The sequence below is a fragment of the Hyperolius riggenbachi genome, chromosome 11 (genome assembly GCF_040937935.1).
Source record: "Hyperolius riggenbachi isolate aHypRig1 chromosome 11, aHypRig1.pri, whole genome shotgun sequence".
Lineage (NCBI taxonomy): Eukaryota > Metazoa > Chordata > Amphibia > Anura > Hyperoliidae > Hyperolius > Hyperolius riggenbachi.
The window spans coordinates 206,281,618-206,308,305 of NC_090656.1; the positions used below are offsets into that span (position 1 = coordinate 206,281,618).

General features: G+C 46.9%; 1 protein-coding gene across 3 annotated transcripts in view; it reads left to right on the top strand.

Annotated features, from left to right (window-relative positions):
- The window catches only part of LOC137539229 (natural cytotoxicity triggering receptor 3 ligand 1-like), a 162,992-nt gene that overhangs the window by 103,445 nt on the left and 32,859 nt on the right, over positions 1–26,688 (top strand). For all 3 annotated transcript variants that reach the window (XM_068261767.1, XM_068261768.1, XM_068261766.1), the window contains exon 4: positions 21,235–21,351. In XM_068261767.1, the coding sequence (XP_068117868.1) occupies positions 21,235–21,351 (117 nt within the window). The remainder of the gene's footprint in view (positions 1–21,234; positions 21,352–26,688) is intronic.

Consider the following 26,688-nt stretch of genomic DNA (forward strand, 5'->3'; position numbering starts at 1 on the left):
AAGGAGAGCGCTGATCAGAAATGCAGTCAAGAGGCCCATGGTGACTGGACGAGCTGCAGAGATCTACAGCTCAGGTGGGGGAATCTGGCCATAGGACAACTATTAGTCATGCACTGCACAAAGTTGGCCTTTATGGAAGAGTGGCAAGAAGAAAGCCATTGTTAACAGAAAAGCATAAGAAGTCCCGTTTGCAGTTTGCCACAAGCCATGTGGGGGACACAGCAACCATGTGGAAGAAGGTGCTCTGGTCAGATGAGACCAAAATGGAACTTTTTGGCCAAAATGCAAAACGCTATGTGTGGCAGAAAACAAACACTGCACATCATTCTGAACACACCATCTCCACTGTCAAATATGGTGGTGGCAGAAATTGAATCATGCTCAGGGGGTGCATCTCTTCAGCAGGGACATGGAAGCTGGTCAGAGTTGATGGGAAGATGGTTGGAGCCAAATACAGGGCAAACTTGAAAGAAAACCTCTTGGAGACTGCAAAAGACTTGATACTGGGGCGGAGGTTCACCTTCCAGCAGGACAATGACCCTAAACATAAAGCCAGGGCAACAATGGAATGGTTTAAAACAAAACATAACTATGTGTTAGAATGGCCCAGTCAAAGTCCAGATCTAAATCCAATCGAGAATCTGTGGCAAGATCTGAAAACTGCTGTTCACAAACGCTGTCCATCTAATCTGACTGAGCTGGAGCTGTTTTGCAAAGAAGAATGGGCAAGGATTTCAGTCTGTAGATGTGCAAAGCTGGTAGAGACATACCCTAAAAGACTGGCAGCTGTAATTGCAGCCAAAGGTGGTTCTACAAAGTATTGACTTAGGGGGCCGAATAATTACGCACACCCCACTTTGCAGTTATTTATTTGTAAAAAATGTTTGGAATGATGTATGATTTTCAATCCACTTCTCACGTGTACACCACTGTATTGGTCTTTCACATGGAATTCCAATAAAATTGATTCATGTTTGTGGCAGTAATGTGACAAAATGTGGAAATCTTCAAGGGGGCCGAATACTTTTGCAACCCACTGTATATGCTTGCTGTCTCTCCCTCTTTCTCTGTGTGCCTGCTGTTTATATTTCTCACTATACAGAGCCCCCTTCTGCATAAACTAGTAAAAAATAAAGCTGACAGCTCAGAATGCTTCACTTTACATTGCAGTCTGTAGTAACACTCCACTTAACAGCTCCGGCCAGATGATAGTTCCTCACTAGAGATTGCTCAAACCTCAGATTATGGGTTCATGGACTGCGGTCGCGAACTTCTGCAAAAGTCAGCTAACCGGTGAACTCGACTTCAATGGGCAGGAGAACTTTAAAAATTACGAACACTGTTTCTGGCCACAAAAGTGATGGAAGAGATGTTTCAAGGTGTCTAACGCCTGGAGGGGAGCATGGTGGAGTGGGATACATGCCAAAACTCCCGGGGAAAATTATGGATTTGGTGCACAGCATGGTTATAATCCCTAAAGGGCAGAAATCACATTACATTCCTAAATTGGATGCATTGCTTAAAATGCTTGAAAACATCTTGCGTGTGTATACATGGATCAGGTAGTGTAAGTAGTGTATTGCTGCACACTGAAAGACCAAACTAACTGTTTAACACACTGCAAACAGCTGTTTGTGTATTGATGGCCGTGCTGGACTGGTGCGCACCATGGCGAGAGTGCAGGCGATGGCGGTTTTCCGGCCCATGTGGTCAGGCTGAGTTAGCTCAATGACAGAACAACAGTGACTGTCCAGCTGATCGAATTTGGTTTGTCCACAATAAAGCAACGACCTTATTATCTTGGGTGTGCCCCCAACACACTCCTATAGGTCATCACTTCATTGTGATATGCAAGCCCCTTCACTGCGGCAAGAAGGGAAATTGACACATGTACATGCCTTTTGTTTTGTTGTAGCAGCCACAGTGCAGGCAGAAAAATTAGGCATGTACACACACCCAAAAATTATTATTATGTTTGGTAGCGACCACTGCTAGCAGCTAAATTCAGGAATCCAACTGGAGTCCTGGACTCTTTTGGTGTTGGCGGAGAAGGCAGTCAAGTGGCCTGCAGGCAGAAATGCTGGGTGGGTACTTGGTCTTCAGGCAGACAATATACCCCCCCCCCCCCCCCCCCCCCGGGATCCATGCCCCATTCATTTTAATAAAAGTGAGGTACTGAGCACTTTTTTGACCTAGGCAACTTCTCTTCTCAGTGACAATGCCTCCTGCTGCGCTGAAGGTCCTTTGTGACAGGATACTTGAGGCAGGGCAAGCAAGAAGTTTGATGGCAGATTGTGACAGCTCTGGCCACAAGTCAAGCCTGCGCACCCAATAGTCCAGGGGTTCGTCGCTACTCAGAATGTCTATATCGGCACTTAAAGGGGCACTACAATGAAAAACTGTAAAATTTAAAATATGTGCAAACATATACAAATAAGAAGTACACTTTTTTTCCAGAGTAAAATGAGCGATAAATTACTTTTCTCCTATGTTGCTGTCACTTACAGTAGGTTGTAGAAATCTGACAGAAGTGACAGGCTTTGGACTAGTCCATCTCTTTATAGGGGTGTCAGGTATAGCAGTATTACCTAACCAGCGGAGAGTGCTGCGGCCGCCGCTTCCGCGTCTGACGTCGCCCAAGCGGCGGCCGCATCCTCTCAGTCATCTTGCACAGCCCCTGGCAGGACAGGTCTCTCCTCTGCACATCAGATTAGGTCAGCACGCTCGCGGGCGGGGCGGCAGGACCTTTATAATCTGAGGAGACGGGTCAGCTGATCTTGCAGTCAGCTGACACCAACCTGCCAATTACACGCTGCTGATTGGTCCAGCCCTGTGGGCGGGCGGTTTGAGTTTGCTTTCTGTATTTAAGCTGGGAGTTGTCATTTGCTCATTGTCTGTTGTTGCGAATACTTCGTGTTAGCTCTCAGACCTTAGTCAGTTCCCAAGTGTGTTAGAACCGGCAGGAGCCGGGAATTCACACTTAGCTTAGGATCTGTTTGATAGCTGTAATTATTACTTCATTGTGTATTATTGTGTATGAATCTTGCCTGAACTTTTGACCAATCCTCTGCCTCTCGATTCTGTACTCTGCCTATCTGTCTCGTTGCCGACCTTGGCCCGACCTCGACACTGCCTTTGCCTTCTGAGCTTGTACCTTTACTGCCCGACCCTTTGCCGACCTCAGCTATCTCTACCTACGATTAGCCTGACGATCCGGTACTGCCTCTGACCGATCCGTTGCCGACTTTGCCTGTACGACCAATCTGTTAGTGATAGTCCTTACAGCCAGGGGGCTATCACATAGGACTACTCCTGTATACTGTGCACTAATCACCTGTGATCACAATATTATTAAAGTACTGATTCTGTGCTAGTGAGCCTTCTGTTGATCTACTATCAGTAAGATACTGATTACCTTTGTCAGATTTATCTGCATTAGTGGGGATACTGCAGATCACCACATAATCAAATATTTGTGATCTTGCTGACTCATTGTTACGCTATCTAGTCTGTCGAGCTCTCTCTGATCTGCAGAGCGCCACAAATCGTTACAAGGGGATTCTCAGGGATATGTCTATTTTCAAAAGCGCTTTTATATACCCCTGGCTACATATACTGGGCCTATATACCCCTGGCTACATATACTGGGCCTATATACCCCTGGCTACATATACTGGGCATATATACCCCTGGCTACATATACTGGGCATATATACCCCTGGCTACATATACTGGGCATATATACCCCTGGCTACATATACTGGGCATATATACCCCTGCCTACATATACTGGGCATATATACCCCCTGACTACATATACCCCTGCCTACATATACTGGGCATATATACCCCCTGGCTACATATACTGGGCATATATATCCCTGGCTACATGGACTGGACATATATACCCCCTGGCTACATATACTGGGCATATATACCCCTGGCTACACATACTGCGCATATATACCCCCTGACTACATATACTGGGCATATATACCCCCTGACTACATATACTGGGCATATATACCCCCTGACTACATATACTGGGCATATATACCCCTGGCTACATTTACTGGGCATATATATCCCCTGGCTACATATACTGGGCATATATACCCCTGCCTACATATACTGGGCATATATACCCCTGACTACATATACTGGGCATATATACCCCCTGACTACATATACTGGGCATATATACCCCTGGCTACATATACTGGGCATATATACCCCTGGCTACATATACTGGGCATATATACCCCTGGCTACATATACTGGGCATATATACCCCTGCCTACATATACTGGGCATATATACCCCTGACTACATATACTGGGCATATCTACCCCCTGCCTACATATACTGGGCATATATACCCCTGGCTACATACACTGGGCATATATACCCCTGGCTACATATACTGGGCATATATACCCCTGGCTACATATACTGGGCATATATACCCCTGACTACATATACTGGGCATATATACCCCCTGACTACATATACCCCTGCCTACATATACTGGGCATATATACCCCTGCCTACATATACTGGACATATATACCCCCTGCCTACATATACTGGGCATATATATCCCTGCCTACATATACTGGGCATATATACCCCTGCCTACATATACTCGGCATATATACCCCTGCCTACATATACTGGGCATATATACCCCTGCCTACATATACTGGGCATATATACCCCTGGCTACATATACTGGGCACATATACCCCTGGCTACATATACTGGGCATATATACCCCTGCCTACATATACTGGGCATATATACCCCTGACTACATATACTGGGCATATATACCCCCTGACTATATATACTGGGCATATATACCCCTGCCTACATATACTCGGCATATATACCCCTGGCTACATATACTGGGCATATATACCCCTGGCTACATATACTGGGCATATATACCCCTGGCTACATATACTGGGCATATATACCCCTGCCTACATATACTGGGCATATATACCCCTGCCTAAATATACTGGGCATATATACCCCTGGCTACATATACTGGGCATATATACCCCTGCCTACATATACTGGGCATATATACCCCTGCCTACATATACTGGGCATATATACCCCTGGCTACATATACTGGGCATATATACCCCTTGGCTACATATACTGGGCATATATACCCCCTGGCTACATATACTGGGCATATATACCCCCTGGCTACATATACTGGGCATATATACCCCTGGCTACATATACTGGGCATATATACCCCTGGCTACATATACTGGGCATATATACCCCCTGACTACTTATACTGGGCATATATACCCCTGGCTACATATACTGGGCATATATACCCCCTGACTACATATACCCCTGCCTACATATACTGGGCATATATACCCCTGCCTACATATACTGGGCATATATACCCCCTGCCTACATATACTGGGCATATATACCCCTGCCTACATATACTGGGCATATATACCCCTGCCTACATATACTGGGCATATATACCCCCTGACTACATATACTGGGCATATATACCCCTGGCTACATATTCTGGGCATATATACCCCTGGCTACATATACTGGGCATATATACCCCTGGCTACATATACTGGGCATATATACCCCTGGCTACATATACTGGGCACATATACGCCTGACTATATATACTGGGCACATATTATTCTCCTGGCTACATATACTGGGCATATATACCCCTGGCTACATATACTGGGCACATATACCTCTGGCTACATATACTGGGCACACATACCCCTGCCTACATATACTGGGCACATATACCCCTGGCTACCTGTTCTGTCGACCTCTCTACCCCTGGCTACCTGTTCTGGGGACATCTATACCGCTGGCCACCTATTCTGGGGACATCTATACTGCTGGCCACCTATTCTGGGGACAACTATAGACCTGGGGCTACCTATTTTTGGGGAACCACGTCAGATAGAGTGTATTTTGGAGAACTGCTGCCAGGTGAGAGGTGTCTACCATATTAAGGGGGAATTCTACCTATTTATGTGAAATGCTGTCTATTTATGTGACTCATGACTGCTGAATTTGTCTTGTTGGGGGCCTCATGGTTACTGAATTTGTCTTGTTGGGGGCCTCATGATTTGTTGGGGGCCTCAAGATCGCTAAATTTGTCTTGTTGGGGGCCTCATGATTGCTGAATTTGTCTTGTTGGGGGCCTCATGATTGCTAAATTTGTCTTGTTGGGGGCCTCATGATTGCTGAGTTGGTTATGTTGGGGGCCTCATGATTGCTGAATTTGTCTTGATGGGGGGGGGGGCTCATGATTGCTGAATTTGTCTTGGAACATGCTGGAAGGTACATACTGAGGAAGGGTGGGTGAGCGTGAGCCTGCTAACCTCCATATACATTTGGCTCCACCCATAACCACGCCCACATTTATTATGTGACCACGCCCCTTTTTGACCTTGACTTTGGGGGGCGCATTAATAGTCTTTGTCCCCGGGCGCTGAAAACCCTAGCTACGCCTCTGCCTCCCTGGCTCGCCAGCAGGAGGGGAGCTGCGCAGAGAAGAGGGAGAGCTGCTCTCCCTCCCTCGCTGTCCCCTCTATTAATGTCCGGGTGGCTGGCAGCGGCGGGCGGAACTTACCTCCGTCTCGTCGCAGCGCGGATGGATCTGCCACTACTCTGGTCTGGTCCAGACCAGAGCAGCGGCTGCGGGACCCGAACTTCCGGCCGGCGCTGGAGCGAGACGGAGGTAAGTCCCGCCCGCTGCGCCAGACACCCGGACATTAACGGAGGGGACAGCGAGGGAGGGAGAGCCCTAAGGTGAGAGAAGGGGGGAGATGGCCCCCTTCTCCACCGTCCGCACAGCTCTCCCTCTTCTCTTCTCTGCGCTGCTCCCCTCCGCAGAGAAAAACAAAAAAAATTAAAAATCAGCTCAGCTGGGCGCCCTTAGGGACCCGGCGCCCGGGGGCACTTGACCTACCCCGACCCCCCCTAGCTCCGCGCCTGCTGAGTACCGCGGTACTTTTGGCAGTTTGTTACAATGTAACAAGGTTCACAGACGGGAATTAGCTGTTTACAGCTGTCTCTAACAGCCAAAACAGCTAGGAGCAGCTACATAACCTGCCCACAGTAAAAATGTCACCATGTAATAAATGTCAGAATGTAAATCCGGGAGAGGAAAGATTTTACAATGAGCAAACACTGACTAAATCATTTATACATAATTATGGTAAAAAATGAAGCACTTTTTTTACTACATTATTTTCACTGGAGTTCCTCTTTAAGGACCAGAGCCTTTTTTCCATTCAGACCACTGCAGCTTTAACGGGTTATTGTTTGGTTATACAACCTACTATCTAAATGAATTTTCCCTCCTTTTCTTGTCACTAATACAGCTTTCTTTTGGTACTATTTGAATGCTGCTGCGATTTTTAGTTTTTATTATATTCATCAAAAAAGACATGAATTTTGTAAAAAAAAATGATTTTTTTTAACTTTCTGTGATAAAATGTGTCAAATAAAGTAAAATTTCTGTATACATTTTTGTCCAAATTTATTGTGCTACATGTCTTTGATAAAAAAAAAACATTCAGCGTATATTTATTGGTTTGGGTAAACGTTATAGTGTTTACAAACTATGGTGCAAAAAGTGAATTTTCCCATTTTGAAGCATCTCCGACTTTTCTGAACACCTGTCATGTTTCATGAGGTGCTAAAATTCCAGGATAGTATAAATACCCCCCAAATGACCCCATTTTGGAAAGAAGACATCCCAAAGTATTCACTGAGAGGCATGGTGAGTTCATAGAAGATTTTATTTTCTGTCACCAGTTAGCGGAAAATGACACTTTGAGACAGAAAAAAAAGTTTCCATTTCTGCTAACTTGTGACAAAAAAAAAAAATGAAATCTGCCACGGACTCACCATGCCCCTCTCTGAATACCTTGAAGTGTCTACTTTCCAAAATGGGGTCATTTGTGGGGTGTGTTTACTGTCCTGGCATTTTGGGGGGTGCCTAATCGTAAGCACCCCTGTAAAGCCTAAAGGTGCTCATTGGACTTTGGGCCCCTTAGCGCAGTTAGGCTGCAAAAAAGTGCCACACATGTGGTATTGCCGTACTCAGGAGAAGTACAGAGAGATTTCTCCCACCCAGCATGGGTATGTGTAGAAATACGGGATCAGTGAATAATGGCGCACAGCGCCTATGTATAAAAATGGCGCCGCATTAAAAAGATACGCTTATCACGATTTATCGTTAGTACTGCATAATAATGGCGCACAGGGAAAAAAGAAGAAAAACGGCACACACTAACGTTATTTATCAATAGTGGCACACACACTAACGTTATTTATCAATAGTGGCACACACTAACGTTATTTAACAATAGCGCCCTACATAAGCCAAACTGCAGACGTTATTTAACTGCAAAATGGTGAATGGATTTAATGTAACCCTGTCAAGGTTAGAGTTAGGCACTGGGGGGGTCTTAGGGTTAGGCACCACCAGGGGGGTCTTAGGGTTAGGCACCACCAGGGGGGGTCTTAGGGTTAGGCACCACCAGGGGGTCTTAGGGTTAGGCACCACCAGGGGGGTCTTAGGGTAAGGCACCACCATGGGGGTGGTTAGGGTTAGGCACCACCAGGGGGGGTCTTAGGGTTAGGTACCACCAGGGGGGTGGTTAGGGTTAGGCACCACCAGGGGGGTCTTAGGGTTAGGGATAGGTACAGGGAGGGTTCTGTGTGAGAGTAGGGTTAGGTATACAGTACAATATACACCACCAGGGGGTGGTTAGGGTTAGGCACCACCAGGGGGGTGGTTAGGGTTAGGCACCACCAGGGGGGGGGGGTTTATGGGTTAGGGATTGGTACAGAGAGAGTTCTGTGTGTTAACGCTAAATAACGATAAGGCTTTAACGCTAAATAACAATAAGGCTTTAACGTTAAATAGCGATAAGCGGCAAACGGATTAGCGGCAACACTGTGCGCCATTATTCACAGGCGCCATTTTCAGATAGAAGCTAGAAATACACCCCAAAACACATTATACTACTTCTCCTGAGTACGGCGATACCACATGTGTGACACTTTTTTGCAGTCTAGGTGCGCTAAGGGGCCCAACGTCCTATTCACAGGTCATTTTGAGGCATTTGCTTTCCAGACTACTCCTCATGGCTTAGGGCCCCTAAAATGCCAGGGCAGTGTAGGAACCCCACATGTGACCCCATTTTAGAAAGAAGACACCCCAATGTATTCCATTAGGTGTATGGTGAGTTCATAGAAGGTTTTATTTTTTGTCACAAGTTAGTGGAAAATTACACTTTGTGAAAAAAAAAAATCAATTTCTCCCAGCATGGGTATATGTAAAAAATACACCACAAAACACATTATACTACTTCTCCTGAGTACAGCGATACCACATGTGTGGCACTTTTTTGCACCCTAACTGCGCTAAGGGGGCCAAAGTCCAATGAGTACCTTTAGGATTTCACAGGTCGTTTTGAGACATTTGGTTTCAAGACTACGCCTCACGGTTTAGGGCCCCTAAAATGCCAGGGCAGTTTAGGAACCCCACAAGTGACCCCATTTTAGAAAGACAAATCCACAAGGTATTCTGTTAGGAGTATGATGAGTTCATAGAAGATTTTTTTTTTGTCACAAGTTAGCGGAAATTGACACTTTGTGAAAAAAAACCCAATAAAAATCAATTTCCGCTAACTTGTGACAAAAAATAAAATCTTCTATGAACTCACCATACACCTAACGGAATACTTTGGGGGTGTCTTCTTTCTAAAATGGGGTCACTTGTGGGGTTCCTACACTGCTCTGGCATTTCAGGGGCCCTAAACCGTGAGGAGTAGTCTGGAAAGCAAATGCCTCAAAATGACCTGTGAATAGGACGTTGGGCCCCTTAGCGCACCTAGACTGCAAAAAAGTGTCACACATGTGGTATCGCCGTACTCAGGAGAAGTAGTATAATGTGTTTTGGGGTGTATTTTTACACATACCCATGCTAGGTGGGAGAAATATCTCTGTAAATGGACAATTGTGTGTAAAAAATAAAAAAATTGTCATTTTACAGAGAGATTTCTCCCGCCCAGCATGGGTATGTGTAAAAATACACCCCAAAACACATTATACTACTCCTCCTGAGTACGGCGATACCACATGTGACACTTTTTTGCAGCCTAGGTGCGCTAAGGGGCCCAACGTCCTATTCACGGGTCATTTTGAGGCATTTGGTTTTTAGACTACTCACGGTTTAGGGCCCCTAAAATGCCAGGGCAGTATAGGAACCCCACAAGTGACCCCATTTTAGAAAGAAGACACCCCAAGGTATTCCGTTAGGTGTATGGTGAGTTCATAGAAGGTTTTATTTTTTGTCACAAGTTAGTGGAAAATGACACTTTGTAAAAAAAAAAGACAATAAAAATCAATTTCCGCTAACTTTTGATAAAAAATAAAATCTTCTATAAACTCGTCATACACATCAACGGAATACCTTGGGGTGTCTTTTTTTCTAAAATGGGGTCACTTGTGCGGTTCCTATACTGCCCTGGCATTTTAGGGGCCCAAAACCGTGAGGAGTAGTCTGGAAACCAAATGCCTCAAAATGACTGTTCAGGGGTATAAGCATCTGCAAATTTTGATGACAGGTGGTCTATGAGGGGGCGAATTTTGTGGAAACGGTCATAAGCAGGGTGGCCTCTTAGATAACAGGTTGTATTGGGCCTGATCTGATGGATAGGAGTGCTAGGGGGGTGACAGCAGGTGATTGATGGGTGTCTCAGGGAGTGATTAGAGGGGAAAATAGATGCAATCAATGCACTGGGGAGGTGATCGGAAGGGGGTCTGAGGGGGATCTGAGGGTTTGGCCGAGTGATCAGGAGCCCACACGGTGCAAATTAGGGCCTGATCTGATGGGTAGGTGTGCTAGGGCGTGACAGGAGGTGATTGATGGGTGTCTCAAGGTGTGATTAGAGGGGGGAATAGATGCAAGCAATGCACTGGCGAGGTGATCAGAGCTGGGGTCTGAGGGCATTCTGAGGGTGTGGGCGGGTGATTGGGTGCCCTAGGGGCAGATAGGGGTCTAAACTGATGGGTAGCAGTGACAGTGGGTGATTGATGGGTAATTAGTGGGTGTTTAGAGGAGAGAACAGATGTAAACAATGCACTTGGGAGGTGATCTGATGTCGGGTCTGCGGGCGATCTGATGGTGTGGGTGGGTGATCAGATTGACCGCAAGGGGCAGGTTATAGGCTGATTGATGGGTGGCAGTGACAGGGGGTGATTGATGGGTGATTGACAGGTGATTGACAGTAGTGTTGGGCGAACAGTGTTCGCCACTGTTCGGGTTCTGCAGAACATCACCCTGTTCGGGTGATGTTCGGCCGAACACCTGATGGTGTTCGGCCTTTTAAGTTCGGGTTCGCCCCGAACTTCTAATGGCCGCCGAACAGGGCCCCTGTTCGGCCGAACAGGGCCCTGTTCGGCCGAATACTGCCCCCCTATGGGGTCGCAGGCATAAGGGGGGAGCATGCCCCGATCGCGGGGGGGGTCGGAAATTCCCCCCACCCCCTCCGCTAGCGCTCCCCCCTCTGCCCGCTTCCCCATACAAAAGTTTAAGCAAAGTACCTGTAGTGGATGGCCTGGCAGTGGGCGGCACTGTGGAGTGAGGAGGAGGAGTCCGGAGAGTGACGAGTTGAGGGAGGCCGGGCAGCGGGCGTGAGGTCAGAGAAAGGGCGGAAGTACCACAAGGGTACTTCCGCTGAACCGCCCGCTGCCCAGCCTCCCTCAACTCGTCACTCTCCGGACTCCTCCTCCTCACTCCACAGTGCCGCCCACTGCCAGGCCATCCACTACAGGTACTTTGCTTAAACTTTTGTATGGGGAAGCGGGCAGAGGGGGGAGCGCTAGCGGAGGGGGTGGGGGGAATTTCCGACCCCCCCCCCCCCCGCGATCGGGGCATGCTCCCCCCTTATGCCTGCGACCCCATATGGCCCCCAAAAGCTGGATGTTCGGAAAGTTCGGGGTTCGGCCCGAACATGCCGAACATCTCGGCCATGTTCGGCGAACTTTCCCGAACCCGAACATCCAGGTGTTCGCCCATCACTAATTGACAGGTGATCAGTGGGTTATTACAGGGAAGAACAGATGTAAATAATGCACTGGCAAATTGATAAGGTGGGGTCTGAGGGCAATCTGAGCGTGTGGGCGGGTGATTGGGTGCCCGCAAGGGGCAGATTAAGGTCTAATCTGATGGGTAACCATGACAGGTGGTGATAGGGTGTGATTGATGGATGATTGATGGGTGATTAGTGGGTGTTTAGAGGAGAGAACAGATGTAAACAATGCACTTGGGAGGTGATCTGACATCGGGTCTGCGGGCGATCTTATGGTGTGGGTGGGTGATCAGATTTCCTGCAAGGGGCAGGTTAGGGGCTGATTGATGGGTGGCAGTGACAGGGGGTGATTGATGGGTGAGTAAAAGGTGATCAGTGGGTTATTACAGGGGGGATAGATGCATACAGTACACAGGGGGGGGTCTGCGGAGAATCTGAGGGGTGGGGGGTGATCAGGAGCCCCCAGGGGGCAGTTAGGACCTAAACTAAAAAAATAGCGTTGACAGATAGTGACAGGGAGTGATTGATGGGTAATTAGAGAGGAGAACAGATGTAAAAAATGCACTTCGGAGGCGATCTGAGGACGGGTGTGTGGGCGATCTTCGGGTGTGGGGGGTGATCAGGTGCCCGCAAGGGGCAGGTTAGGGTCTGATCTGATTGGTGTTAGTGACAGGGGGTGATTGACAGGTGATTTACAGGTGATTGACAGGGGAGAATAGATGTATGCAATACACAGGGGGGGGGGTCTGGGGAGGATCTGAGGGTGTGGGTGGGGGGGGATCAGGAGCCTGCAGGGGGCAGTTAGGAGCTAAATTTAAAAAATAGCGTTGACAGATAGTGACAGGGAGTGATTGAAGGGTGATTAGGGGGTGATTGGGTGCAAACAGGGGTCTGGGGGGTGGGCAGGGGGGGTCTGAGGGGTGCTGTGGGCGATCAGAGGGAAGGGGGGGCAGATCAGTGTTATTGCATGCACAGTAGGAGGGCTGCAGCCTGCCCTGGTGGTCCCTCGATCACTGGGACCACCAGGGCAGGAGGCAGCCTGTATAATACGCTTTGTATACAATACAAAGCGTATTATGCGCTTTGTATGCGGCAGATCAGGGGTTAACCACTTAAGGACCACAGTCTTTTCGCCCCTTAAGGACCAGAGCCTTTTTCTCCATTCAGACCACTGCAGCTTTCACGGTTTATTGCTCGGTCATGCAACCTACCACCTAAATGAATTTTCCCTCCTTTTCTTGTCACTAATACAGCTTTCTTTTGGTGCTATTTGATTGCTGCTGCGAGTTTTCGTTTTTATTATAGTCATCGAAAAATTCATGAATTTTGTCAAAAAAATTACTTTTTTAACTTTCTGTGCTGACATTTTTCAAATAAAGTAAAATTTCCTATACATTTGAGCGCGAAAGTTATTCTGCTACATGTCTTTGATAAAAAAAAAAAAAACATTCAGTGTATATTTATTGGATTGGGTAAAAGTTATAGCGTTTACAAACTATGGTGCCAAAAGTGAATTTTCCCATTTTGAAGCATTTCCGACTTTTCTGCCCACCTGTCATGTTTCATGAGGTGCTAAAATTCCAGGATAGTATAAATGCCCCCCAAATGACCCCATTTTGGAAAGAAGACATCCCAAAGTATTCACTGAGAGGCATGGTGAGTTCATAGAAGATTTTATTTTTTGTCACAAGTTAGCGGAAAATGACACTTTGTGACAAAAAAAAAAAAAAGTTTCCATTTCTTCTAAAAAATGAAATCTGCCACGGACTCACCATAGCCCTCTCTGAATACCTTGAAGTGTCTACTTTCCAAAATGGGGTCATTTGTGGGGTGTGTTCACTGTCCTGGCATTTTGGGGGGTGCAAAATTGTAAGCAACCCTGTAAAGCCTAAAGATGGTCATTGGACTTTGGGCCCCTTAGCGCAGTTAGGCTGCAAAAAAGTGCCACACATGTGGTATTGCCGTACTCAGAAGTAGTATAATGTGTATTGGGGTTTATTTTTACACATACCCATGCTGGGTGGGAGAAATATCTCCTTAAATGACAATGTTTTTATTTTTTTTACACACAATTGTCTATATACAGAGATATTTCTCCCACTCAGCATGGGTATGTGTAAAAATACACCCCAAAACACATTATACTACTTCTCCTGAGTACGGCGATACCACGTGTGGCACTTTTTTGCACCCTAACTGCGCTAAGGGGCCCAAAGTCCAATGAGTACCTTTAGGATTTCACAGGTCATTTTGCGACATTTGGTTTCAAGACTACTCCTCACGGTTTAGGGCCTCTAAAATGCCAGGGCAGTATAGGAACCCCACAAGTGACCCCATTTTAGAAAGAAGACACCCCAAGGTATTCCGTTAGGAGTATGGTGAGTTCATAGAAGATTTTATTTTTTTGTCACAAGTTAGCGGAAATTGATTTTAATAGTTTTTTTTCACAAAGTGTCATTTTCCACTAACTTGTGACAAAAAATAAAATCTTCTATGAACTCACCATACTCCTAACGGAATACCTTGGGGTGTCTTCTTTCTAAAATGGGGTCATTTGTGGGGTTCCTATACTGCCCAGGCATTTTAGGGGCCCTAAACCGCGAGGAGTAGTCTTGAAACCAAATGCCGCAAAATGACCTGTGAAATCCTAAAGGTACTCATTGGACTTTGGGCCCCTTAGCGCACTTAGGGTGCAAAAAAGTGCCACACATGTGGTACCGCCGTACTCAGGAGAAGTAGTATAATGTGTTTTGTGGTGTATTTTTACACATACAGATGCTGGGTGGGAGAAATATCTCTGTAAATGACAATTATTTGATTTTTTTTTTCTACACACAATTGTCCATGTACAGAGAGATTTCTCCCACCCAGCATGGGTATGTATAAAAATACACCCCAAAACACATTATACTACTTCTCCTGAGTACGGCGATACCACGTGTGGCACTTTTTTGCAACCTAGGCAGGGATGGTCGTAGTCAGCCAACTTCGCTACGCTGGAACTGCGCGTAGTTTTACGCAATTACGCTTCGCCAACCTACGGCTTCAAGATCAAATATTTGCTTCGTATGCATTTTGTACACTATGCGTTAAAATACGCAATTACGCGTAGTGCGTAGCGTAGTACATGCGGACGCTTATGCCATTATGCATAAAAATGTACGCATGAATTCCTCTGCAAATGCTTGTACTAGTAACTCTTCTATGCGTACATTCCCTTTTCCAACGCGTAATTTTGTATGCATACAATCGTACGCGGAAAAACAGACGCGAATAACGCATTCATAGTTTACTTCGCAATACGCATGTGAACTACGCGTAGGGGCGTAAACTACGCGTAACGGTACTTCGCTACGCGTAAAATCGTAAGCGTAGTTTTGAGACTTCGCCTACGAACTACGATGCGTAGATGCGAACTACGATGCGTAAATTCGCACTGGCGTAGTTTCTGCTCATCCCTGAACCTAGGAGCGCTAAGGGGCCTAACATCCTATTCACAGGTCATTTTGAGACATTTGGATTCTAGACTACTCATCGCGGTTTAGGGCCCCTAAAATGCCAGGGCAGTATAGGAACCCCACAAGTGACCCCATTTTAGAAAGAAGACACCTCAAGGTATTCTGTTAGGAGTATGGTGAGTTCATAGAAGATTTTTTTTTTGTCACAAGTTAGCGGAAAATGACACTTTGTGAATAAAAAACCAATACATATCAATTTCCACTAACTTGTGACAAAAAATAAAATCTTCTATGAACTCATCATACACCTAACAGAATACCTTGGGGTGTCTTCTTCCTAAAATGGGGTCACTTGTGGGGTTCCTATACTGCCCTAAAGCAACACCAATCAGGATTGGGAATTCAGACATAAACAGCTCCAACCTTGTGCGCAGCCTTGGCGTACTAATCGATGGGGAATTGAGTTTCAGAAACCAAATTTCATCTGTAGTTAAATCTTCCTTCTTTCATCTGAAGAACATTGCAAAGATTAAACATCTGATTCCCCCAGAGGATCTTCAAACCCTAGTCCACGCCTTCATCACATCACGGCTGGACTACTGCAATGCCCTTTATGCTGGCCTCCCCAAAAAAGACTTGCGTCGCCTGCAATTAGTGCAGAATGCTGCTGCCAGATTGCTAACAAACCAGCCTCGCCACTGTCACATTACACCGATCCTTCGCTCACTGCACTGGCTACCAGTAGAATGGAGAATACTCTTCAAGATTGGACTGCTGACATTCAAATCCCTGCACAATCTGGGCCCTGGATACATGAAGGACTTGCTGAAGCTGCACCACACCTCTCACAACCTCAGATCAGCAAGTTCTATAAACTTGGTCACTCCCAGAGTGCACCTCAAAAAATCTGGAGACAGAGCCTTCTGTCATGCTGCCCCTACTCTTTGGAACTCCCTACCACACCCAGTAAAGACAGCACCATCCCTGGAGCTATTCAAATCCAGACTGAAAAGCCACCTGTTTAGCCTGGCATTTCCAGATTTATAAAATTCTTCCCCTGTACCACGATGGTCGGAGCCATGCTTATGCGCTTTGAGTCCCACGGGAGAAAAGCGCTTTACAAATGTTATTTGTTGTTGTTGTTGTAAAATGAGGAGGAGGAGTCTTGAACCCAAATGTCTCAAAATGACCTGTGAAATCCTAAAGGTACTCATTGGACTTTGGGCCCCTTAGCACAGTTAGGCTGCAAAAAAGTGTCACACATGTGGTATCGCCGTACTCAGGAGAAGTAGTATAATGTGATTTGTGGTGTATTTTTACATATAACCATGCTGTGTGGGAGAAATATCTCTGTAAATGACACATTTTTGAATTTTTTTACACACAATTGTCCATTTACAGAGAGATTTCTCCCACCCAGCATGGGTATGTGTAAAAATACACCCCAAAACACATTATACTACTTCTCCTGAGTACGGCGATACCACATGTGTGACACTTTTTTGTAGCCTAGGTGCGCTAAGGGGCCCAACGTCCTATTCACAGGTCATTTTGAGGCATTTGTTTTCTAGACTACTCCTCAAGGTTTAGGGCCCCTAAAATGCCAGGGCAGTATAGGAACCCCACAAGTGACCCCATTTTACAAAGAAGACACCCCAAGGTATTCTGTTAGGTGTATGGTGAGTTCATAGAAGATTTTATTTTTTGTCACAAGTTAGTGAAAAATGACACTTTGTGAAAAAAACAATAAAAATCCAATTTCCGCTAACTTTTCACAAAAAATAAAATCTTCTATGAACTCGTCATACACCTAACAGAATACCTTGGGGTGTCTTTTTTCTAAAATGGGGTCACTTGTGGGGTTCCTATACTGCTCTGGCATTTTACGGGCCCAAAACCGTGAGTAGTCTGGAAACCAAATTTCTCAAAATGACTGTTCAGGGGTATAAGCATCTGCAAATTTTGATGACAGGTGGTCTATGAGGGGGCAAATTTTGTGGAACCGGTCATAAGCAGGGTGGCCTCTTAGATGACAGGTTGTATTGGGTCTGATTTGATGGATAGGAGTGCTAGGGGGGGTGACAGGAGGTGATTGATGGGTGTCTCAGGGGGTGGTTAGAGGGGAAAATAGATGCAACCAATGCACTGGGGAGGTGATCGGAAGGGGGTCTGAGGGGGATCTGAGGGTTTGGCCGAGTGATCAGGAACCCCACACGGGGCAAATTAGGGCCTGATCTGATGGGTAGGTGTGCTAGAGGGTGACAGGTGGTGACAGGAGGTGATTGATGGGTGTCTCAAGGTGTGATTAGAGGGGGGAAATAGATGCAAGCAATGCACTGGCGAGGTGATCAGGACTGGGGTCTGAGGGCGTTCTGAGGGTGTGGGCGGGTGATTGAGTGCCCTAGGGGCAGATTAGGGTCTAATCTGATGGGTAACAGTGACAGGTGGTGATAGGGGGTGATTGATGGGTGATTGATGGGTAATTAGTGGGTGTTTAGAGGAGAGAACAGATGTAAACATTGCACTTGGGAGGTGATCTGATGTCGGATCTGTGGGCAATCTATTGGTGTGGGTGGGTGATCAGATTGCCCGCAAGTGGCAGGTTAGGGGCTGATTGATGGGTGGCAGTGACAGGGGGTGATTGATGGTTGGCAGTGACAGGGGGTGATTGATGGGTGATTGATAGGTGATTGACAGGTGATCAGTGGGTTATTACACGGAAGAACAGATATAACTAATGCACTGGCGAATTGATACGGGGGGGTCTGAGGGCAATCTGAGCGTGTGGGTGGGTTATTTGGTGCCCGCAAGGGGCAGATTAGGGTCTAATCTGATGGGTAACAGTGACAGGTGGTGATAGGGGGTGATTGATGGGTAATTAGTGGCTAATTAGTGGGTGTTTAGGGTAGAGAACAGATGTAAACACTGCACTTGGGAGGTGATCTGATGTCGGATCTGCGGGTGATCTATTGGTGTGGGTGGGTGATCAGATTGCCCGCAAGAGGCAGGTTAGGGGCTGATTGATGGGTGGCAGTGACAGGGGGTGATTGATGGGTGATTGATAGGTGATTGACAGGTGATCAGTGGGTTATTACAGGGAAGAGCAGAAGTAACTAATGCACTGGCGAATTGATACGGGGGGGTCTGAGGGCAATCTGAGCGTGTGGGCAGGTGATTGGGTGCCCGCAAGGGGCAGATTAGGGTCTAATCTGATGGGTAACAGTGACAGGTGGTGATAGGGGGTGATTGATGGGTAATTAGTGGGTGTTTCGGGTAGAGAACAGATGTAAACACTGCACTTGGGAGGTGATCTGACGTCGGATCTGCGGGCGATCTATTGGTGTGGGTGGGTGATCAGATTGCCCGCAAGGGGCAGGTTAGGGGCTGATTGATGGGTGACAGTGACAGGGGGTGATTGATGGGTGATTGACAGGTGATTGACAGGTGATCAGGGGGATAGATGCATACAGTACACAGGGGGGGGGGGGGGGTCTGAGGAGAATATGAGGGGTGGGGGGGTGATCAGGAGGGGGCGGGGGGGATAAAAAAAATAGCGTTGACAGATAGTGACAGGGAGTGATTGATGGGTGATTAGGGGGGTGATTGGGTGCAAACAGGGGTCTGGGGGGTGGGCAGGGGGGGAGTCTGAGGGGTGCTGTGGGCGATCAGGGGGCAAGGGGGGAGAAATCAGTGTGCTTGGGTGCAGACTAGGGTGGCTGCAGCCTGCCCTGGTGGTCCCTCGGACACTGGGACCACCAGGGCAGGAGACAGCCTGTATAATAGGCTTTGTATACATTACAAAGCCTATTATACACTATTACAGCGGCGATCCGGGTGCTAGTAACCCGCCGGCGCTTCCGAACGGCAGGCGGGTTACAGCTTGAGGGGGCGGAGCCAGTCCCTGGCGGCTGATCGCGTCACGAATGATGCAATCGCCGCATTACCACGCCCGCAGCCGCCCCCGCCGATGGGCATATTGCGGTCGTTTAGGCCCGGACTTTGCCGCCGCCCATCGGCTGGGGGCGGTCCTCAAGTGGTTAACATCCCGCCAACGCTTCCGTATGGCCGGCGGGATGTTGCCGCGGGTGGGCGGAGCCTGTTGCCAGGGGCAGCGCGCGTCACCAGTGACGCGATCGCTGCCCCTGCATGCCGAAAGGACACACCACCGATAGGCGTATTGCGGTCCTTCCGGCGTCCACTTTACCGCCGCCCATCGGCTGTGGGCGGTCGGCAAGTGGTTAAATCCTTTTTAGGGAATATCTGTATAAAGAATAAAAGCCTTGCTGAGAATCCCCTATGAAGAGATGGACTAGTCCAAGACCTGTCACTTCTGTCAGATTTCTACTACCTACTGTAAGTGACAGCATTATAGGAGAAAAGTAATTTAGGGCTCATTTTACTCTGGAAGAAATGTACTTCCTATTTGTATATGTTTGCACATATTTTAAATGTTACAATTTTTCGCTGTAGTGCCCCTTTAAGAACAGGTAGTCGGCTACCTGCCAGTCGAGGCGTTGTTGGAGGGTGGATCCAGAAGGGCTAAAGTATGGCGTTGGACTAAAGAAAGTCCGCGTGTCTAACATCACCATGAGATCGCTAGAGCATCCTGTCCTTGCCTGTGTGGACATGGGAGGAGGAGGAGGAGGAGGAAGAGGATTTCTGGCACCTGTTTTCCATTGAGCTGTGAGATCACCCTAATGCACTGCTCTAATACAGTGTACAGTCACACAGATGCAGTGGAAAGATATGCACTGGTCTAATACAGTGTGCTGTCACACAGATGCAGTGGAAAGATATGCACTGCTCTAATATAGTGTGCAGTCACACAGATGCAGTGGAAAGATATGCACTATTCTAATACAGTGTGCAGTCACACAGATGCAGTGGAAAGATATGCACTGCTCTAATACAGTGTGCAGTCACACAGATGCAGTGGAAAGATATGCACTGCTCTAATACAGTGTGCAGTCACACAGATGCAGTGGAAAGATATGCACTGGTCTAATACAGTGTGCTGTCACACAGATGCAGTGGAAAGATATGCACTGCTCTAATATAGTGTGCAGTCACACAGATGCAGTGGAAAGATATGCACTATTCTAATACAGTGTGCAGTCACACAGATGCAGTGGAAAGATATGCACTGCTCTAATACAGTGTGCAGTCACACAGATGCAGTGGAAAGATATGCACTGCTCTAATACAGTGTGCAGTCACACAGATGCAGTGGAAAGATGTGCACTGCTATGCTGTATCTATGCAGTATTCACCCACAAACTGTAGAGTACATTTTGTACATGATGAGCACAACTGTGTTTGTATTAGATGTTTGTAACTCAGTTGTTTGTAAGTAGGGAGTTACATGAAGTGGTATTGATTATCTCCACATGGGGCCATGAATTGTGGCAATTAATAACAAACTCCTCCCCTCCTGGAGAAGGAATGGGGAGTCACTCTGTGTAAAATATGCACAGGATCTCATGACTTTATTAAATCTTATTGGAAAACATATGTTATTTAAATTAGGGAAATGCTAGTTTTTTTTTTCCTCCGTGCCTTTATTTTCAGTTAATTATTGCATAGAGCAAAGGGCACAACAATGGTATTCCATAAAAGCACACTATAACTGAAATATCTTGCTTGCAGCCGCAAAGAAAAAATATGACCGTGGAACAATAATTGGAACTGGAATTGTCTCTGCTGTGATCAGTACATTACTGGCGGTGATCTGTGTGATGATCTATATGAGAATGCTAAAAAAAGGTGAGTGCTGATTTTCCACATGCCAGTTATTATTACTGTATAATGGTGATTTACACCCAGCCAGTGTGTATCTAATAATGGCTCACCTTCCATTCACTGCCAAGCCTCTCTCTCACAGCTAAATACAGGTTAATGCCTCTTGCTCACTACATGTGATTCTACGTCTGATTTTTGACTCCGATTAAAAAGCGGAACAGCATGCAGTACGTTTTTTAATCGGAATCAAAAATCGGATTAGATAAAAAATCAAATTTGCATGTAGTGTGCAAAAGGCCTTAACCATTTCATTTTGATGGTCCTTATCCCTTAGTGTATACCTCTAGTCACAGAAATAGGATAGCACTGCTTTCTATGTGAATAGGCTGAAAGGGAACCTAAACTGAGAAGGAAATGGATTTTTTCTTTTAAAATAATATCAGTTGCCTGACTCTACTGCTGATCCGGTGTCTCTAATACTTTTAGCCACAGCCCCTGAACAAGCATGCAGATCAGGTGCTCTGAGTCTGACTGAAGTTAGACTGGATTAGCTAAATGCTTGTTTCAGGTCTGTGATTCAGCCACTACTGCAGCCAAAGAAATCAGCAGGGCTGCCAGGCAACTGGTATTGTTTAAATGGAAATATCCATATCCCTCTCAGTTAAAGTGAACCTTAAGTCACTAAAAAAAAAAAAGTTTTACTCACCTGGGGTTTCCCTCAGCTCCCTGCAGCCGATCGGTGCCCTCGCCGTGTCTCTCTGATCCTCCCGTCCCCGCCGGCGAGCACTTCTGGTTTCGCCGTCAGGACCCGACAGGCATGGAAACGCGAGTGATTCTCCACGTTCCCAGCCAAAATATGGCCCCCTATGCTGCTATTGCGGCTAGGAGGCGAGGGCACCGATCAGCTGCAGGGGGCTGAGGGAGTAAAACTTTTTTAGTGACGTATGTGCCTCTTTAAGGATCCCTTGAAGTCCAGTAGGCATTTATTAGTTTAAATTATTTTCAATATTTAGGGATAGAAGAAAGTGCACTTTTTATTCTCTTCAATTTTGCCACATATACACTGTTATGCCTGGTACATACCATGTAATTTCCCATCAGATAGATGGATTAAATAGGTAATTTCCGACAAATCCAATCTGATTTGCAATTGTTTTTCTGATTGATTTTTTCCAATCGCTTCTCCACAAAATTGATCAGAAAAATTATAGGAAATCAGGTTGGTCCTGTCGGAAATGCCCATGGCTTCCCTACACCTGCTCAGTCCTTCTGGGTCCATGGTCAAAAATTGCCAGAAAGCTCCTCGGCTTTTAACAGGGTCGAGTAGTCGGAGCAATTTTTGGGTGCCTGGAATCGTAAACTGTAATTAATGTTCTATTTCTTAAATAATACTCATTTTAAATAATTTATACATACAGTAATTGCAGTGGTTAGTCCACAAAATGATATAAACCAATCAAAAAACAAGTTATTTTTGCTGCTGCAATTAAGCAGTTACCGTATTTATACATATCTGATTGTGACTGTATATCTGATGTGTACATGGGAATATTTTATATATCATAATTAACATCACATGGGTAGAGAAAGAGCAAGTGCTCTGCAGGTCACTCCCAAGTTACAAAGCATACTTGTTCCCCTTTAAGCAAATGGGGTAACGCTCGAGAGAGGTTAGGGTGGGTACCGTAAAAGAAGCCTGCACGAAGGGTACCTGCTAACATGTATTGCTTTTATGTGGAACTGATGTCTCTATTGAATGTAGTTATTTGATATATCTGATATAGAAAATGCAGAGGCCTTTTCCTGTAAGGTGGCAGGGCTACTTGCTGGAACCCAGCTGATAAGGGGCTCCGATAAATCTTATACAGACAACATGCTGCGGCAATTACAATGACAGGCCAGAATTGCTTACAGGGTGGAGTGTCTGCTTCCTGGCCAGGAGTAAAGATGGCTCGAACCTCCGATTTTAGGTTTGCGAACCTCAAACGCGAACTTCCGCAAAAGTTTGGTTCGCAAGAACTTTCACGAACCGCAATAGACTTCAATGGGAAGGCGAACTTTGAAAACTAGAAACATTTATGCTGGCCACAAAAGTAATGGAAAAGATGTTTCAAGGGGTCTAACACCTGGAGGGGGACATGGCGGAGTGGGATACATGCCAAAATTCCCGGGGAAAAATCAGGATTTGACAAACGGCAGCGCTTTAAGAGCAGAAATCACATTTTATTGCTAAATTGGAGGCCTAAAGTGCTTTAAAACATCTTGCATGTGTATACATCAATCAGGGAGTGTAATTAGTGTACTGCTTCACACTGACACACCAAACTCACTGTGTAACGTGCCGCAAACAGCTGTTTGTGTAGTGAAGGCCGTGCTGAACTGGTGTGCACCATGGCGAGAGTGCAGGCAATGGCGGTTTTCAAGCCCATATGGTCGGGCTGAGGTAGCTCAATGACAGAACAACAGTGTATGAGTGTAAAACTGATCGAATTTGGTCTGTCCACAATGAAGCAACGACCTTATTATCTTGGGTGTGCCCCCCCCCCAGACACTCATATAGCCGGTGGTCATTGCTTCATTGTGATACGCAAGCCCCTTCACCGCAGCAAGGTAACGATCACAAAGTTTGTTGTTGCAGCTGCAGTGCAGGCAGAAAAATTAAGCAGGCATGTACACACACCAGAAAAATGCAGCGGTCTTAAAAATTCAGGAATCCACCTGGAGTCCTGGACCCTGTTGGTGGTGGCGGAGAAAGGCAGTCAAGCAGACTGCAGGCAGAGATGCTGTGTGGGGACTGACTTAGTCTTAGGGCAGGCAGTCACACGGCATGCAGGCAGAGATGCTGTGTGTGGGGACTGACTTAGTCTTCGGGCGGGCAGTAGCCCTCCGGGATCCATGCCTCATTCATTTTGATAAAGGTGAGGTACTGAACACTTTTTTGACCTAGGCGACTTCTCTTCTCAGTGACAATGAGTCCAGCTGCGCTGAAGGTCCTTTCTGACAGGACGCTTGAGGCAGGGCAAGACAGAAGTTGGATGGCAAATTGTGACAGCTCTGGCCACAGGTCAAGCCTTCGCACCCAGTAGTCCAAGGGTTCATCGCTGCTCACAGTGTCTACATTCACACTTAAGGCTAGGTTGTCAACTACCTGCCAGTCGAGGCGTTGGTGGAGGGTGGATCCGGGAAGGGCTAAGGCGAGGCATTGGACTAAAGAATGTCCGCATGTCCGACATCACCATGAGATCGCTAGAGCGTCCTGTCCTTGACTGCATGGACATGGGAGGAGGAGGAAGATTACTGGCAGTGGCACCTTTATTTCGTTGTGCTGTAACATCACCCTTAAACGCACTGTAAAGCATAGTTGCCAGCTTGTTGTGCAAGTGCAGCATCCTTTCTGCCTTCAGGTGAGTTGGTAACATCTCTGCCACTTTGTGCCTATACCGAGGGTCTAGTAGCGTGGCCACCCAGTACAGTTCATTCCCCTTGAGTTTTTTTATTCTGGGGTCCCTCAACAGGCTGGACAGCATGAAAGATGCCATCTGCACAAATTTGAATGCAGTTGTACTATCCAACTTTTCTTGCTCTTCCTCAGTAATGTCAGGTAAGTTCTCCTCCTCACCCCAGCCACGAACAATACCACGGGAACGTTGAGCAGCACAAGCCCCCTGCGACGCCTGCTGCGGTTGTTCTTCCGCCTCCTCCTAAAAAAAAAACACCTTCCTCATCATCTGACTCCTCTTCCCCACACGACTCTTCCTCCCCTTACTCCCCCCCCCCTCTGTGCTGCCGCAGGTGTTGAGGAAACATCTGGTTCTGATGAACATCTGCCGATCTCCAGTTGGTGCGGGGTCAGCTACCGATCCAACTGTTTGTTAAAAGCAGCCAGGAGAGCTCCTCCAGTGTGACTCTCCGCTTTGGGGCAAGACATGTCTAAGATGGCGTGACACCGTCGTACTTGGCATGCAGCATAGGCCCTGGGGAGCTGGGGCTGTGTAGCTGGAGAGGAGATTGCAGCACCAGTAGAGTTGCACTGCCACTCAGCCAAGGAGGAGGATGACAGTGAAGAGGATGTAGCAGGAGGAGTAGGTGGAGAAGGAGAGGAGGTGGCAGCAGGCCTGCCTGCAAGCCATGGAGGTGTCACAACTAGGTCCACTGCACAGCCACGTACTCCCTGCTTTCCAGTGGTCACCAGGTTGACCCGATGGGCTGTGTAAGCCATGTACCTGCCCTGACCGTGCTTGGCAGACCAGGCATCCATGGCCAGATGGACTCTTCACCCAACGCTGTGTGCCAGAGATGACACCACTTGCCTTTCTACTTCACGGTACAGTTTGGGTATCGCCTTTTTTGAGAAATAATTGTGGCCTGGTATTTTCCACTGCAGTGTCCCAATGGCCACAAATTTTCGGAAGGCCTCAGAGTCCACCAGCTGATATGGTAACTGCTGGCGGGCTAACCGTTCCGCCAAGCCACCTGGACTAATACAGTGTTCAGTCACACAGATGCAGTGAAAGATATGCACTGGTCTAATACAGTGTGCAGTCACACAAAAACAGTGGAAAGGTATGCACTGGTATAATACAGTGTGCTGACACACAAGAACAGTGGAAATACAGTGTGACTGTGCTGGTCCTGGCACAGTACAGCAAGGACCAGCTGTGGCAGACAGGGCTGTATATATACAGTGCCAGTCAGTGGCACACCCACACACAAAAAAAACACATCAGAAGAACATTAGCCCTCAAAACAGCTTTTTTTTGGGGGTGCTTTCAGCAACACATATCAGCAAGGAGCAAGCTAACAAGAGCCTAACTAACGCTTTCCCTATCCCTCCAGCAATGTCTCTCCCTTCTCTCACTAAGCAGGCAGCAGACAGAGTGAGAAAATGGCCAACGCTGCTGCCTTTTATAAGGGGTGGCGGGGGTCCAGGAGGGAGTGCAGCCTGATTGGCTTCCATGTGTCTGCTGACTGTGATGTAGCGGGCCAAAGTTTAGACCAATGACAAGGTATAGAAGGTGGGGCAAACGCGCCTATAAGTTCGCGGTTCGGCGTGGACGCAAACAGCCGAAGTTCATGCGAACTAGTTGGCGGACTGTTCGGCCCATCTCTAATTATATGGTGACCTCTCAGCACTGTCACAGATCCAGTTGCAGCACTACACTTTCCTAAGAAAAAGACAATCAGTACCAAATTCTGGTCTCTGTTTGGTAATGATGGCATTAAGGGTCACATCCTGGAATGTTAGGGACTTTGGCCCCCAGGCAAAAGGTCTATAATCCTGAGGCATTTGAAAAAGCTGAAAACAGACTATTGCAGGAATGTCATTTGACTAAGGACCAATTTAGTCATATGCGAAAGTCT